Source organism: Rhinopithecus bieti, unplaced genomic scaffold, assembly GCF_001698545.2.
Source record: "Rhinopithecus bieti isolate Rb0 unplaced genomic scaffold, ASM169854v2 scaffold_82361, whole genome shotgun sequence".
In the NCBI taxonomy this organism is placed as follows: domain Eukaryota; kingdom Metazoa; phylum Chordata; class Mammalia; order Primates; family Cercopithecidae; genus Rhinopithecus; species Rhinopithecus bieti.
In genome coordinates, this window is record NW_016830492.1 from 76,724 (window position 1) to 94,461 (window position 17,738).

Genomic DNA, 17,738 nt, shown 5'->3' on the forward strand with positions numbered 1-17,738 from the left:
TTTTTTTTTTTTTTTTACAGAATCTCACTCTGTCACCTAAGGTGGAGTGCAGTGGCACCATCTCACCATCTCAGCTCACTGCAACCTCCACCTCCTGGGTTCAATTGATTCTCATGCCTCAGCCTCCTGAGTAGCTGGGACTACAGGTGCACGCCACCATGCCTGATTAATTTTTTTGTATTTTTAGTAGAGATGGGGTTTTGCCGCATTGGCCAGCCTAGTCTTGAATTCCTGGCCTCAAGTGAGGCCTGCCTCAGCTTCCCAAAGTGCTGGGATTCCAGATATGAGCCACAGCTCCTGGCCCTTTTTCAGGACTTTAAGATGCCATCAACTGATACGCACCATGATTTGATAACAGCTTCTTAGGGGAAAATACATCAATTATTACATCTCGTACCAATTCAAGAAATTTAAAAAGTGATTTTTAGGCCGGGCGCGGTGGCTCAAGCCTGTAATCCCAGCACTTTGGGAGGCCGAGACGGGCGGATCACGAGGTCAGGAGTTCGAGACTATCCTGGCTAACATGGTGAAACCCCGTCTCTACTAAAAAAAAAAATACAAAAGCTAGCCGGACGAGGTGGCTGGCGCCTGTAGTCCCAGCTACTCGGGAGGCTGAGGCAGGAGAATGGCGTAAACCCGGGAGGCGGAGCTTGCAGTGAGCTGAGATCCGGCCACTGCACTCCAGCCGGGCGACAGAGCGAGACTCCGTCTCCAAAAAAAAAAAAAAAAGTGATTTTAAAAGTACATATTGTAATGGAAAAATCTTGGTATACTATATATGGTTCATTTTAGGGTACTGACAATTATTTAAAACCTTATGGACACCAGGAGATCAACCCATGGTGAATCAACATTTATTAAGCATTTAACAAATGCCAGGCAGTATACTAAGTGCTTTAATTTAAATATGGGTTTCTCATTTCAGCATTATTGACGTTTGCAGTTGATTCTTTGTTGTGGAGGCTGTTCTGTGCATTGTAGGATGCTTAGCAGCATCCCTGATCTCTATCCACCAGATGCCAGTAACACCTACACTCTTAGTTGTGATAACCATAAGTGTCTCTAGATATTGCCAAATGTCCCATGTGGGAAAACTTGTCCCTGGTTGAGAATCATTAGTTTAAATTACTCTGTTGAATTGGGTAGTTCACCACAATCCAGCAAGGTAAAGTCTTTGCAGTCTTCACTGTGTCCACACCATGCTCTGGTCTATGCAGACCTAGGAGGATGAATCCTCTGCCAGTCTGTTTCCTACTTTGCCTCCAGGTTACACAAGCATAGCAGCCTGTGCCCAACTGTCTCACCAGGCTCAATTTAAAATCCAGCTGCTTCCGCTGCTTCCTGAGTCCTTTCTCTCCATGAGACTCAGACTAGGTCTGTAAGGCTGGAGAAGCAAAGACACCACAATACCGCCCTCTGACCTGTGTCCCTTCTCCCTCTTTTGATAAGAGTGTTTACCTAACCCTTAGGAAGGTCAGGAGATGGAGGGATATAGCTCTAACTTGCAATAAACACTATCTGTCAGGCAGGAGATGGTAACAATATCTACATTACCTCTGTGGTGCTAAATTCTAAAATGAATGTCACTTATTTTATGGAAATTAATAGAAATTTCCAGTCTACTCTCTTTTCTCAATTACTTATTCATCTTAACTTGAAAACGTGCTAGTACTTAACTTTTTCACTAACAGCATAGCTGAATCCTTTACTGATCATTGATGTCTGGGTTGTAATGTTTTCATTCTGATCTTTAGTTATTTATCTGAATATGTGCATTCTCAGAAAGCTGTGAGTCTCTAAATCAGTAATCCTTGTGAGAATGAGGACACAACATCTTGGAGCAGTATGCCAGAATCACCTGTGGGGCCTTTATTTAAAAATAGAATAAAATCTCAAGCTGGGCATGGTGGTTCGTGTCTGTAGTCCGAGCTACACCAGAGGCTGAAGTGGGGGGATCACTTGAGCCCAGAAGTTCAAGGCCACAACGTGCTATGACAGCACCTGTGGACAGACACTGCACTCCAGCCTGGCCAACATAGTAAGACTCCATTTCTAAAATAACTTAAAAATAAAAATAAATTTAAAAAAAACCCTCAAACCTATGTTTTCTGCCTTCAATCTCTATCCCCAAAATAAAATAAAGATTATGACCCATCACTCGCTTCATCCAGGGGTGTGTGGCCTCAACTGAGAATCAAAGCTCTGAGTGCATGAACCTTCACGTGTGTTGAGGCATAAAATGCCTGAAAACTGACACACATTTCTTAATTTTCACGTAGAAAGGTCTTGATATTGCCAAGTTATTAAAAGGCATGAACTGCATTCAATATTCAATCCAAATTCCTCCAAGTGTTAGACTGTATAACTTTCCACAACTTTCTTCGTGCGGGAGAATTATATTTCTCTACCAGATATGTGACTTTCCTTGGTCAAGGAAATCTTAGAAAGCCATCGTAGGAATCATCTGCTCTCTTTTCCAGCTGCCAGTCACCAGTAATGTTTCTGATAGTGGCTTTGCTGACAGCCTATGTCCTGAAGTGAGGATAACAAGGACCTGAGAGTTGAGCCCTTAGTTGACTTCTGATGCCAAAATAATGTGAGCAGAAAATAGAAGGCTTCCTTGTTTTAAGCCACTGAGATTTCGGGGTTGTTTCAGCAGCATAACTTAGGCCTTTGTGACTGATGCAAAGGGCCAGGGAGATCATTTAGGCCTGTGAATCAGACCATGTACAAAAATAACAGAAGGAAGTGTACTGAGTCAAATGGAATATTTGGCTCACCTATGGGAGTTTAAATTTTAAAGAATGTTTGAACACATTAATGACCAAACAAAACATATCAGTGGACTTGTTTCAGTCAGTGAGCCACCAATTAGTGAGCAAGGTTACAAGGTTATAGAATAAAAGCTGTTTTTTCAATAATATAAATACAATGAAAATGGCTCTGTATAAGATCACTAAATGGAGGGCCGGGCACGGTGGCTCATGCCTGAAATTCCAACACTTTGGGAGGCTGAGGCCGGAGGATCACGAGGTCAAGAGATCGAGACCATCCTGGTGAACATGGTGAAACCCTGTCTCTACTAAAAAATACAAAAACTGGCTGGGTGTGGTGATGTGCACCTGTAGCCCCAGCTACTTCGGAGGCTGAGGCAGAGAATAGCTTGAACCCGGGAGGTGGAGGTTGCAGTGAGCCAAAATCACACCACTGCACTCCAGCTTGGTGACAGAGCAAGACTGTCTCCAAAAAAAAAAAAAAAAAAAAAATCACAAAATGGAGTAAACTACAGTAGTTTTTATAACTGAGAAGAAACCGTAGGGTGGCCAAGTTTAAAATATATTCATATATTATGTTAGAAATTGTTCAGATTTGGAATTTTCTTTTTAGATAGAAGAACCAATCTTTAAAAGAATCTGGTTTCTTTCTACTAAAATCACAACTCTATTGTAATACACAGTGAAGACTTTTAAGATTTTAAAAAATTATCTATTTCACACAGATTTTATCTCTTCCTCTTTTATTCCCTCATTAAGTCACAACATTTTATTGGGTGCCTACTATGTGCCAGTCATTGTTCTGACATATGGTGGATTAACAAGAGAATGTCTCTGCCCTCACGGAGTTTATATCCTGGTGATGGTCCCACAAGTGGTTCTGACATACTCCCTCTGCGGGTTTTGCCCTCGTTCTCATGGGGATTATTCATAGAGAATGTATATTTCAGGGAGAGATAAGTGGTTGTTTATGCTTGCTTTTTTAAAGAAAAAATATCTTTTTAAGTATAAAAATCAGTGGTTTATTAGTACATTTATCAAGTTGCAGAACTGTCACCACTATCTAATTCCAGAATATTTCATCACCCCAACAAGATGCCAGTCCCTGGCAAACAATCCATATTCTGTTGCTATGTATTTGGCTATTCTGAACATTTTACATGGATGGAATCATACATTGTGTCTGGCTTCTTTACTTAGCATAGTGTTTTCAAGTTTCATCCACACTGTAGCATGAATCAGTACTTCATTCCTTTTATTTGCCAGGCATATAAATGTGTATAGATGCAGCACATTTTATTTACCTATTAATCAGTTGATAGACATTTGGATTGTTTCCCCTTTTGGCTATTGTGAGTAATGCTGCTATGAACATTTGTGTCTGCGATTTTGTGTGGACATATGTATTCAATTATCATGGATACCTACCTAGGAGTGGAATTGTTGACTGATAGGGTAACCCTATATTTAACTTTTAAAGGAACTCCCAAATTCATGAAGTCAAAAGAATTACCATAGGGCTCAGCAATTCCATTTCCTGGGTATAAAGCAGCTATACAATTTTACATTCCCACCAGCAACTTAAGAGAGTTTCCATTCCTTTACATCCTCACCAACACTTGCTATTATCTGGCTATTTGATTATAGCTATTACAGTGGGTGTGAAGTAGGTTTTGTGATGTTGATTTATATTTCCCTTATTGCCTAATGATGTTGGGCATCTTTTCATGTGCTTATTGGCTATTTATATACTTTTTTGGTGAAATGTCTATCAAATCTTTTGCCCTTTTTTAGCTGGGAGGAATATGTGTTTGAAGAAAAATGAAAGTTTAATGTTACAGAGAATGAAAGGAAGGGCTTATTTTGAAAATGTGGTAAGAACTAAGTGAAGTGAAAGAAGTGAGTCTTGAAAAGATTTGGGAGAAAAGCATTCATGGCAGAGGAACTAGCAAGGGTTGTGAAAAAAGTATAACACAGTAATGGGATAGAAAATGACTGGAAGGCAGAGCCACAGCAAATAGAGTGGTCTAGGACAGGGATCCCCAACCCCTGGGCCATGTACCCGGTACTGGTCCGTAGCCTATTAGGAACGAGGCTGGACAGCAGGAGGTGAGCAGCAGGCGAGGAAGGCAGCATTACGGCCTGAGCTCTGCCTCCTGTCAGATCAGCAGAGGTGTTAGATTCTCATAGAAGCATGAACCCTATTGTGAAATGCACATGCAGGGATCTAGGTTGTGTGCTCCTTATGAGAATCTAATGCCTGATGATCGGAGCTGGAACAGTTTTATCCTGAAACCATCCCTCACCTCCATTCCCCTGTCTATGGTAAAATCGTCTTCCATGAAACTGATCCCTGGTGCTAAAAAGGTTGGGGACTCTGGGAAGCCTCTTTGAGGAGTAACATCTTAGTCAATACCTGCTAGCCATCATCAATTCCATCTTGCCCTCATCTCTCTCATCATAGTCACTTGGAAGGTCTGAGTGATGCTTCACATAAACTGACCTTCAAATGCATAATCTTAGGATTGAGATGGAAAGGGAATGGGGGAATGTACCCTCTTTTCTTTCTAGTGGGAAAAGTAAGTAGAAACCTATTACAACTGTCAAAATAAAAGGAATTGGCTAGGTAAATTGTAAATTATTACCATGATTTGACATTTTTTGGAGACACTAAAAGCTACTGCATTTTTTTTTTTTTTTTTGGTAAAAGGTAAAATGAAAGTCTAAGCCCTAGAAGATAAGTTACCAGATTCTTAGAATATGTAAGATAGCCATTCGCCAGGTACTGTTGGTTCAGGACCAAGGACAGCATCTAAGTGTTTTTTTTTTTTTCCTGCCCCCCCTTTCCCTGCTCATTTTAATTACGCCATACCCAAACAAATATCTCTTTATGTTTCTACTGCTGCTACTGCAATAATGCCAGAATCTATCAATTCTTGCAGTGCCTTCCATTTAGGGGAAGAGCATCCATGGCAGAGGAACTAGCAAGGGCTATGAAGAAAGTAAAATACAATAATGGGATAGAAAATGACTGGAAGGCAGAGCCACAGCAAATAGAGTGGTCTTGGACAGGGATCCCCAACCCCTGAGCCAAGTACCAGTACGGTCTTGTAAGGAACCAGGCTTCCACTGTACTGAAGTTCATCCCATGACTGTGATGCCTTTACTAATGTGCATTCTTTCAACACTTTACCCCTATTTTCTTCATTGAAATAACATACACATAACATTTACCATTTAACCATTTATAAGTGTGTATAGTTCAATGATATGACGTATATTCACATTGTTTTGTAACCATCACCACCGTCCACCTCCAGAACTTTTTCAGTTTCACAAACTGAAACTCCACACACCTATTGAACAATAATTCCCCCGCAGCCCCTGGCAAATGGTAAACAACATTCTACTTTCCTTTTTTTTTTTTTTTTTTTTTTTTTTTTTTTTTTTTTTTTTGAGATGGAGTCTCGCTCTGTCACCCAGGCTGGAGTGCAATGGCATGATCTCCGCTCACTGCAACCTCTGCTTCCCGGGGTCAAGCGATTCTCCTGCCTCAGCCTCCTGACTAGCTGCGATTACAGGTGCCCACTACTGCGCCCAGCTAATATTTGTATTTTTAGTAGAGATAGGGTTTCGTCATGTTGGCCAGGCTGATCTCGAACTCCTGACCTCAGGTGATTCGCCCACCTCGGCCTCCCAAAGTGCTGGGAGCCACCATGTGAGCCACCGCGCCCAGCCCATTCTACTTTCTGTGTTTCTCCTTACTACCTTTTTGTTTACTCTGCTGATTGTTACAGGATGGTTCATTGGCAGCATAAGCATCACACCTAGGAACCTGTATTTACTATAAATGTAAATTATTGCACTCCATTCCAGACAGACTGAAACAGAAGCTCTGGAGTAGAATCTGCATTATAACAAGTCCTTTGGATGATTCTGATGCCCGCTAAAGTTTGAGAACCATTGATCTAGTGGCTTTAAATGTAAAAATCAGTAGTCTTTAGTACTTTCAAGTTGTAAACCTACCACCACTAATTCCAGAACATTTTCATCGTAATCCCTCCCCATTCCTTCCTCCCCCAGTCTCTGGCAACCATTAACCCACTAATTCTACCACTTTAAAAAATCACAATTGAAGTCCTTCTTCCCCTGTAAGTCTTTCCTGATACAAAAACATTTCCAAAGACCAATCAAATGTCTTAAGTACATTTGACACTATTGAAATACAATAATATGGTTATTATATAGATAATTTTTACATTCCCATGGTTATGATTGACCTACTGCTTCACATAACTTTCACTGATTGTTTCATGTGGTGAGTCCTATTTCCCTATTTAGATTCTAAGCTGTTTGACCTAAGCATCCCCATCAATGGATGAATGGATACAGAAAATGTGATATATGTATTATATATATATATGTGTGTGTGTGTGTATATATATAATGGAATACTATTCAACAATGAAAAAGAATGAAATCATGTAATTTGCAAGAACATGAATAAAACTGGAGAACACTATGTTAAGTGAAATAAGCCAGGCACAGGAAGATAAACATTACATGTTCTCATTCATATCTGAGAGCTAAAAAAGTTGATCACATGAAGATAGAGAGTGGAATGGTAGATTCTCTTTTTCCCAGAGAATGGGAAGGATGTGTGGGTGGGAGGGGGGAAATGAAGAGAGGTTGGTTAACAGGTACAATCATACAGTTACATAGAAGAAATAAGTTCTAATATTTGATAGCAGAATCAGGTGACTATAGACAACAATAATGCACTGTACTAAAATGGCTAGAAAAGACAATTTGAAATGTACCTGACATATAGAAATGATAAATCCTCAGGTGATGGATACCCTAAATGCCCTGAATTGACCATTATACATTCCATGCATGCAACAAAATTTCACATGTACCCCATAATGTACAAATAGAGTGTATCGATAAAATTATAAAATACTTTAAACTATTGGAGGACAATGATCATGTTTTCTATTTATTTTGTAGACTTTTTCAGTAAATATAGAGCTGACCAGCCACAATGTCAGCTTTCAATCAATGCAGAAAATATTTATTGTGCCTCTACTATGTGTTACAGATTGTGGTGTTTATAGAGTGATACTAAAATGAGTAGAACACAGTTCTTATCTTTACTGACCTTTCACTATGGTAAGTGCTGGTAGACACATAAACATAATGTGGATGTAAATACAGCAACATAAAATAGTGCTAAGTAGAACTCTAAGTTGCATACCATCAGGACCCAAAGGAAAAATAGTAAGTTGTATTTTTATAAGGAGAAATAGGTTCAGAGAAAGAGGATTTTACATAAACATATCTTCCCAAGTCCTGAGACACATTTCTTTGTGTATAAGTTGGAGCAAGAGAGTAGCACAGGCATTCACGAGTACAGAAACAGCTCTAGCAAAGGCTCCAAAGGGTGGACGTGTGTAGTTAACTGCAATGGCTTAAGGACTGGCCCAGGGGAGATGAGTGGTTAGATATAAAATAGGACTTGGTTTGAGGCATTTAAAAGTGAACTTAAAATGCATTTTAAAGAAGATCTATGGCACGATATGCCAGTGGTTCCCAAATGTTGATGCATATTATAATCACATAGAAAGCTTGTTTGAAAACAGATTTCTAGTATTCACACTAGACCTTCTAAATCAAAACCTCTGGGGCGAGGCCTAAAAATCTTTACTTTTAGCAAGCTACCCCGGTGAATCTTATGTTATTTGTTGGTAAATGCAGGGTGGACAGGTGGAGGGGAGAAATTTTGAAGTTAGAAAGCAAGTTGGTGTTACTGAAATATTCTAGAAGGCAGAAGGCAGGGTCTGTGGAGTGACAGGAGCCATTGGACAGAAAGATAGGAAGATAAAACATATGGTGAGGAGCATGCCTATAATCCCAGCTACCTGGGAGGCTGCTACAGGAGGATCACTTGAGCTCAGGAGTTCAAGGCCAGTCTAGGCAGCCCATCATATATATATATATGTTGAAGATGTAGTTGATAGGACTTGGAGACTGAATGTTGACTTAAATGAATCATGCAGTTTTCAAAAATGCAATGCATTATTGATTCAAACCCATCTTGTACTTTTCCATGTGCTCTCCTATACTTTGAAGGAAGTGTATCAATAAGGGAGTTCCACTGCCTGTAAACAGGCTCAAAGTATGTTCACTCCAAGTGCTATATAGTAAGGTGAACAGTAGATGGCACTTTTGTACTACGCTGAATTTCCAAATTTGAAGACCAAGGAAGAACCAGTGCTAAAATAAAAACAACTCTTTATAATGCCCAAGTAAATAAATTCAATTTCTGTTTGGGGGGAACTGGAAAAGAAGGGCTAATTAGAGGCTGGTTTGTCCTACCTGGCCTGCAGTAAAACCTTGTAGGTTTTTAAATACTGATCCTGCTTGTGGCTCCCACCCATATATATGATTAGGTTGCAATCCAGAGAGGTCTAAATAATCATTGTAGCAAGTGGAATTAGGCTTGAGGTTAGAAAATATTCCCCCAACTTAGATCACATTTCCAAATTTCTACCTCTGAGCTTTCACTATTTGCAAAGGTGAAGAAAAGCAGAAAAGAACAAAATCAACTGTGGAAAAGAACAATGGGAAGGGCAGTTTAGAGTAATAAGTGAGGACAGTGGAATGAAAATAAAGGAGATATTACTTTCATTTTGTAAAACTTACTATTAAAATCTTGGCAAAAATGCAATGTTTTATACATTTATAATACACTTGCAATCACACAAAAGTCATGACAGTGATTAAGAGAGTGGATTCTGGAGGCAGATTACGAGTGTCTAAAAATCTCAACTCTGCCACTTCCTAGCTAGCAGTGTGCCTTGGGCAAGTAACTTAATGTCTCTGCATATCAATTTACTCATCTATAAAATGGAAATGGTAATAATAGCACATCTCTAATAAGATTGTTATGATTACTAAATGTCAAAATCTGTAAGGTACTTAGAAAAGTCCTAGCATGTAGTGAAAACATAGGTAGGTATATTAGTCCATTCTCATGTTGCTATAAAGAACTACCTGAGACCAGGTAATTTACAAAGCAAAGAGGTTTAATTGGTTCATGGTTCTGCAGGCTGTACAGGAAGTATAGCTGGGGAGGCCTCAGGAAACTTACAATCATGGTGAAAGGCAAAGGGGAAGCAGGCACATCCTACATGGCTGGAGCAGGAGGAAAAGAGCAAAGGGGGAAGTGCTACACACTTTTAAACAACCAGACCTCATGATAACTCACTCAGAACACCAAGGGGGAAATCCACCCCGTGATCCAATCACCTCCCACCAGGCCCCTCTTCCAACACTGGGGATTACAATCCTACATGAGATTTCGGTGGGGACACAAATCCAAACCATATCAGTAGGTGACAAATTTTTTAAGATAAATGTTAGGTGATAGGAGTAATAGGTAGTTTCCCTCCCATCTTTTAAATTTAAAACGTGTTTCTTGATAATTGAGAAAAAAAGTAAAACTAAACTTTTACTAAAACAGTTAAATAAAATCTATACTGTTTTTTCTTATGAGCTAGTTTCTAAATCTCCAACTTCTTCCTTTTTCTGCTTCTGCTCTGCCCAATATTAGATACAACATGGCTATGAGTAATCCTGAGGTCCTGATTACTCTTCAGCTTCTGGTATTATTATTTTATTATTGTGGTAAAAAACCTGTAATGAAATTTACCACTTTACCCATTTTTAGGTGTACAATTCACAGGCATTAAGTACATTCACAATGTTGTGCAAACATCACCACTATCTATTTCCAGAACTTCGTCATCCCAAACAGAAACTCTGCACCCATTAAGCAGTAACTCCCCAGTCTCCCTAACCCCCAGCCCTAGTAACCTCTATTCTACTTTCTGTCCTTACGAATTCACCTATTCTAGGTACCTCATATGAGTGGAATCATACAACATGCTCCTTTGTGTTTGGCTTATTCATTTAGCAAAATGTTTTCAAGGTTCATCCATGTTGTAGCCTGTATCAGAATTTCATTTCTTTTTATGGCAGGATAATATTTCCTTATATGTATATATCACACACATTTTGTTTATCCATTCATCTGTTGGATACTTGGATTGTATCCACTTTTTGGCTATTGTAAATAATGCTTACTTTGAACACTGGCATCTGTTGGAGTCTCTGCTTTCAATACTTATGGGATATACCTAGCAGTGAGATTGCTGGATTATAAGGTAATTTTAGGTTTAACTTTTTGAGGAACTGAAAATTTTTTTAACAGAGCTACATCATTTTACATTCCCACCAGTATCCAGCATTATTTTAAAACATTTTTTAAATATATTTGTCAGGCTTTTAAAATAAGTCAAGCCTAAACTGGGAATATATAGCAAAACTAAGAGTCCTGCAACAGTTTGCTGACAAGTTGCTGGTATCAACACTCTTAACATATCATCTCCTAGACTAATGCAGTGTTTCTCAACATAGACAGCCGAGACTCCCCTAGTAATCATCTATGGAGCTTGTTACATCAGAAGGGCCCTGGATCCCACCTTGTATATGTTGATTCAGCATCTCTGGAAATGGGGCCCCCAAATCAACATTAGAAATGCTAAAGCATGAGACTCATCAACCCTAGATTGCTGAGTTCTTGAAGGCAGGGGAAATATCTTAGTCATCATTGTGTCCCTCAAGGCCAAACATACAACAGATATTTAACAAGTGTGTACTTAAATTAACTAACACTGTAATCTAAAGCCTACCTGTTTAGTTAAGTACCATATTCAATAAAATTAAACTCAATCACTAGACAACTAGGGAATCTGTAATGAAGGTGTGTAGCATACCTTTCATTTGCATAAAACACATATCTTACCAGCTGTGCTCTATTATGCCTTTTGATGTAGCTAAGGATCTTTACACTATATGTATTTTTCAGCTCAGAACACACTTTGAGGCAGGGTTAAAGAAAAAAAAAGTATATGGACTTGGAATTAGAAGAACTGCCTCTGTGTGACCTCTAAGAACAATATCTAGGAATCAAGTTTATAACTTGGAAACATTGAAAACATTTTGTAATTCTACCAACTACATTGTTTGACTGAAGCACAAATGATACTATGTGTGACAAAGTCTGCTGTAGAAAGGTGGTCTCATAACAACAACAACAACAACAAAAAAACAACAAACCAAAACCATGTTTCCAAGTCTTCCTAAAGACTTTAAGTATCCAGCTGTGTAAGTTTAGTGCTCTAAGGTATACGCAAATCAGCAAATGAGATTGGAAACATATCGCAGAACATTATTAAGTGCATGCACGACATTTATTCATTCATTCACTCATTTCATTCATCACGCACATCCAGCATCTATATCAATATCCCGCAGGGCACTGTATGGAAAACAGTGGCTAAATAAATTCAAATCCGCCCTCCGGGGATTTAGTTCCTTTTAGTATATTAATAACTAGCAAGCTGCCCCACTTCAAAGCTTTACGTCAACAAAATAAGCGGTAGGGGATCACCTTAAACGTCACGGGTGCTGTCTCTTTAAAACGTAATAGAACTCTGATTGCATCGATCACAGGCTCACAACTCCCATTCATCGCTCTTATTCCCGTCCTGGTTACTACCCCACTTCCTGACGTCAAACCACAGGGAACGCGAGTGTTAGTAAACATGGCTTTGGTGTGTAGCCACAGCTGAACCGGAGCATCCCTCCCGTCCGCTCTTTACAGGGTTGGCGGTGTCTCGGGGCTCGGCTAGCCATGCCTGGAGCGCGGGGTTTGACTGGGCCGCCGTTGTTGTAGTGACCGGGAGGCGCTGCCGCTCTGGGCAGACGGTTCCGGGAGCCGCACGGTCCCCTCTCCTGCCCCATCCCCTCCCCTCCCCTCCCCGGGTTCCCCCACCCGCAGGAGCCTGGGGCGGACCACTCCCCCCGATGGCCTCAGCCACGGTAAGAACGGGTTGGAAGTGCGGGGGGATCCCTCCCTGGAGCCTGTCCCGCGGCTGCGGAGCCAGGTCCGGGCCGAACCCGCACCTGGCGGGAGATGGAGGCAGGTGTCCGCAGCCAGGTCCTGAGCCCCTCGTCCCGGGGCGTCCGTATCTCACTCTGCCACCCGGGCGGACGGAGTGCGGAAACCAGACCCAGCTCCCGGGCGCTGTTCCCCGAGTTCCGGAGCTCCGGACTGAGCCGGGCGGTCCCACGGCCCCCAGAATTCTTGGAGGGTTTCCGTGGAGCGCCTACGTCAGAATCACCTGGGAAGTATTAAAAAAAAAAAAAAAAAGTACCAAAGCCGAGGCGCATCCTAGCACCTGCCTGCCCTGTGCCAGCGGGCGGGGCCCGGGAACGTGCATGTCAAAGGGGCCGCGGTTCCTACGATGCGCTGGACTCTGGGGAGCGCGAACAGAGCGTTTTGCGGGCCCTGCGGGGAGAGCTGGTGCCGGCGTCTCCCTGTAGCCCGACTGGGCGCCGCGCCCGTGGGTGGGCTGCTGCCCGGCCCCGCCGCCCAGCGAAGCCGCCGCCTGGGTGGCCATTCCCAGGCCGGACTCCGGCGGAGTGGCAGCGTCGATCCCGGCCCCCAGAATTCGAGGTCTGCGGCGGCTTTCAAAACTTGACAACTTTCCTTTCCAGGAGGACCCCGTTCTGGAGCGTTATTTCAAAGGCCACAAAGCTGCAATCGCCTCCTTGGACTTCAGCCCCAACGGCAAGCAACTCGGTAAGTCTTATTCTTGTTTTGCTTTTGTAATGAGACAAAAGCTCCACGGGCCGGAAACCTTTCCTCCTGTCCGGGCAAAGTCCCTAGGAGAACGGCTAGGGGCCTGTATGGAGGTTGAGAGCACCCGGAGACGAGGGCCCAGCGCGGCGGGGCGCAGCTGGGGCCCCCTCGGCCATCCCGGCCCCCGGCCCGGCCAAGAGTCTCCTATCCAGCAGTCTAGGCCTGGCGGACGACTTTCGCAAACTAACCACCAGGAGGAGTGAGTGGGAAGGGGAGGGGTTTGTCCTCGGCCCGGGAAGGGTGGGGTGTTGGCTGGAGAGTTTGTGAAAAGTTGTGAGCCGAGCAGGAGGAAGTGGGGAGAAAGGAGTTGGGCTGTGCCGGAGGTCGAGGACCGAGAGGGCTCAGGTGACCCCTGGAAAGCCCAGGTGGCTGGAAAGAAGCCCAGCGCCTGCATGAAAGGAAGAACCTGCTGGGAAGTACCTGAGCTCGAGCTGTGGGTTCCGCCGCCCTTCCCCTGCGTGGTGGCTGGGTGGCTGCGTCTGCGCCCCAGCCCTGAGAATCCGGATGGCGGTGAGGTGGACTTGGGCAGGCAAGAGCTGCCTGCTGCTGGCGTTTTTAACAGTGGCCTATATCTTCGTGGAGCTCTTGGTCTCCACTTTGCATGCCTCCGCAGGAGCCGGCCGTGCCAGGGAGCTGGGGTCAAGAAGGCTCTCAGACCTCCAGAAAAATACAGAGGATTTGTCTCGACCGCTTTATAAGAAGCCCCCTGCAGATTCCCATGCACCTGGGGAGTGGGGGAAAGCCAGCAAACTCCAACTCAACGAGGGTGAGCTGAAGCAGCAAGAAGAACTCATTGAGAGATATGCCATCAATATTTACCTCAGTGACAGAATTTCCCTGCATCGACACATAGAGGATAAAAGAATGTATGAGTGTAAGTCCCAGAAGTTCAACTATAGGACACTTCCTACCACCTCTGTTATCATTGCTTTCTATAATGAAGCCTGGTCGACTTTGCTCCGTACTATTCACAGTGTTTTAGAAACTTCTCCTGCAGTCCTTTTGAAAGAGATCATCTTGGTGGATGACTTGAGTGACAGAGTTTATTTGAAGACTCAACTTGAAACTTACATCAGCAATCTTGATAGAGTACGCTTGATTAGGACCAATAAGCGAGAGGGGCTGGTTAGGGCCCGTCTGATTGGGGCCACTTTTGCCACTGGGGACGTCCTCACTTTCCTGGATTGTCACTGTGAGTGTAATTCCGGTTGGCTGGAACCGCTTTTGGAAAGGATTGGGAGAGATGAAACAGCAATTGTGTGTCCTGTTATAGACACAATTGATTGGAATACTTTTGAATTCTATATGCAGACAGGGGAGCCCATGATTGGTGGGTTTGACTGGCGTTTAACATTTCAGTGGCATTCTGTCCCCAAACACGAAAGGGACAGGCGGATATCAAGAATTGACCCCATCAGATCACCCACCATGGCTGGAGGACTGTTTGCTGTCAGCAAGAAATATTTTCAGTACCTTGGAACATATGACACAGGAATGGAAGTGTGGGGAGGTGAAAACCTTGAGCTGTCTTTTAGGGTGTGGCAGTGTGGTGGCAAATTGGAGATCCACCCGTGTTCCCACGTGGGCCATGTGTTCCCCAAGCGGGCACCGTATGCTCGCCCCAATTTCCTGCAGAATACTGCTCGGGCAGCAGAAGTTTGGATGGATGAGTACAAAGAGCACTTCTACAATAGAAACCCTCCAGCAAGGAAAGAAGCTTATGGTGATATTTCTGAAAGAAAATTACTACGAGAGCGGCTGAGATGCAAGAGCTTTGACTGGTATTTGAAAAACGTGTTTCCTAATTTACATGTTCCAGAGGATAGGCCAGGCTGGCATGGGGCTATTCGCAGTAGAGGGATCTCTTCTGAATGTTTAGATTATAATTCTCCTGACAACAACCCCACAGGTGCTAACCTTTCACTGTTTGGATGCCATGGTCAAGGAGGCAATCAATTCTTTGAATATACTTCAAACAAAGAAATAAGGTTTAATTCTGTGACAGAGTTATGTGCAGAGGTTCCTGAGCAAAAAAATTATGTGGGAATGCAAAATTGTCCCAAAGATGGGTTCCCTGTACCAGCAAACATTATTTGGCATTTTAAAGAAGATGGAACTATTTTTCACCCACACTCAGGACTGTGTCTTAGTGCTTATCGGACACCGGAGGGCCGACCTGATGTACAGATGAGAACTTGTGATGCTCTAGATAAAAATCAAATTTGGAGTTTTGAGAAATAGAGCACAACAGCACTTTCGTCATGAGCTGACAATAGCGTCAAGAAAGTCAAAGAGCCTTAAGGGCTTCAGTGAAGATTGTGTTTTGTTTTATCAAAAGCCACCTAGCAGTCATCTGTGGAGCACTGGAAAGCTGGGGTTCATTTGAGTGCTGCTGTTTAATATTTCACAGTGCCTTACTTATATGGGTTGTTTTATATAAGAGCTTTGTCAATATGGTCTCTTCTTAAAAGAAGTTGACTGTGAATTGAAACACACAAAACATTTAAGTGCCAGACTTAATATTAAAGAATGTAAAGGTCCAAGTAAAATGAGGTATGATTTATGTTGATGGGTAAGTTCACCGCGCATCCCATTTTGTAACAAAACTCACGAATGTGCAGTTGGAGCTATTGCTATTTTCATTACATAGAATTTGAATTTCTTTTTCAGCCAGCACATTAAATTTTAGATTTTATTTTTAACTTCTTTTTTCTAATCAGAAAGAAAATTGAGCTTAATGCAAAAGGCCTGGTTTTAGAGATACGTGTAATTGGAAAAGGGCATTTGTTTGAGTGTGAGTTTGGAGGCCTTTTTAACATGCAGACGTACCCATATCTAGATGAAATGGGGAGATATTTGCATTCCATACTTTGTAAACTTGAGCTATTGGACTTCACTGATCTATATATTAATACCTCAAATTCCTCTGATTTGTAAGCTGTCCTCTCTGTGAACGTGTTTGTGTGTGCAGGGCATTTTCTGATTGCACTTCCTTAAGTTATGAATGTACTAGAAAGGGACTCATTCCGAATACTATGCCTCCCTTTGTTAATGCTTAATCATTTAAAGTAAACACAATTGAGGCCTCTCTGAAGTTAAACCCAACTATGTTTATTAAAATGTGTGAAACTGAAAGTGGGCTAGGTTCTGCCAAGGCTGTGGAACTCTCCTACGAATTCTGCTGATCAGGAAATTTAAGAATTTATCTTTAAAATGCAAGGAAAAAAGACTGCCTTGGCAGTTGCGAATGCTGCTTTCCGTCTCCTAGCACCAAGCCTGGCACTTAGGTGCCCCTTTCAGTAAGTGGGTGAATGAATGACTGAATGAATGAATGGCTCAGCTGAGGAATGTGACTTTGGTCAAGTTATTTGATGTGTTTGGGCTTGGTTTTCTCATCTGTGAAATGTGGGTGCTGGATTGGATCTTAAGTATCCCTTTCAGCTCTGAAATGTTGATTATACAGTATATTCTTCCCAGATTCACTCACTGTGCAATCTTTACAATACTTTTTATCTTTTCACTTTTGACATAGGTAATGTTATTGAGCAGTTGAGCAATGTTCAATCCAGTTGTGAAGCTGGAGAAGAGAAATGGGTTTTAAAAATTAAGTGAGCTGAGGCCGGGCGCAGTGGCTGACACCTGTAATCCCAGCACTTGGGGAGGCCGAGGTGGGCGGATCACGAGGTCAGGAGATCGAGACCATCCTGGCTAACACGGTGAAACCCCGTCTCTACTAAAATACAGAAAATAGCCGGGCGTGGTGGTGGGCACCTGTAGTCCCAGCTACTGGGGAGGCTGAGGCAGGAGAATGGCGTGAACCTGGGAGGCGGAGTTTGCAGTGAGCCGAGATTGTGCCACTGCACTCTAGCCTGGGCAACAGTGAGACTCTGTCTCAAAAAAAAAAAAAAAAAAAGAATTAAGTGAGCGGAACTCACCTGAAGTGGTTTACTTCTGTGGGTTAAGAAGTTTTAGTCAGTGTTTATAGTCGTTTCATTTTGATAATTGTTGAACCAATTTTGTTTTTAAAACCTTTAGACTCTAAAAGTAATATTTTGACTAAGAATATAAATATTTCCAAAACTAAATTATTTGGGGAGTAAACACTTTTTTTTTTAAAGTATTTTTACTGGTTTTATACCAATATTATATCCAGAAATCACAGGATGAATTTAGAATTAAATCTCAATTAGTAC

General features: G+C 42.2%; 3 protein-coding genes across 3 annotated transcripts in view; 2 read left to right on the forward strand and 1 right to left on the reverse strand.

The window, feature by feature from the left end:
* LOC108524454 (uncharacterized) overlaps positions 1-14,047 on the reverse strand; it is a 72,342-nt gene extending 58,295 nt beyond the window's left edge. The window contains exon 1 of the mRNA XM_017865565.1: positions 13,966-14,047. The gene's annotated coding sequence lies outside the window, so the exon portion shown is untranslated. The remainder of the gene's footprint in view (positions 1-13,965) is intronic.
* POC1B (POC1 centriolar protein B) overlaps positions 10,844-17,738 on the forward strand; it is a 113,543-nt gene continuing 106,648 nt past the window's right edge. The window contains 2 exon segments of the mRNA XM_017865567.1: positions 10,844-12,722; positions 13,401-13,485. Coding sequence (XP_017721056.1) covers positions 12,708-12,722; positions 13,401-13,485 — 100 coding nt within the window. The 5' untranslated portion in view covers positions 10,844-12,707.
* On the forward strand, positions 13,795-17,728 carry GALNT4 (polypeptide N-acetylgalactosaminyltransferase 4). The gene has a single exon (XM_017865566.1). The coding sequence runs from the start codon at positions 14,050-14,052 to the stop codon at positions 15,784-15,786; it is 1,737 nt and encodes a 578-aa protein (XP_017721055.1). The 5' UTR covers positions 13,795-14,049; the 3' UTR covers positions 15,787-17,728.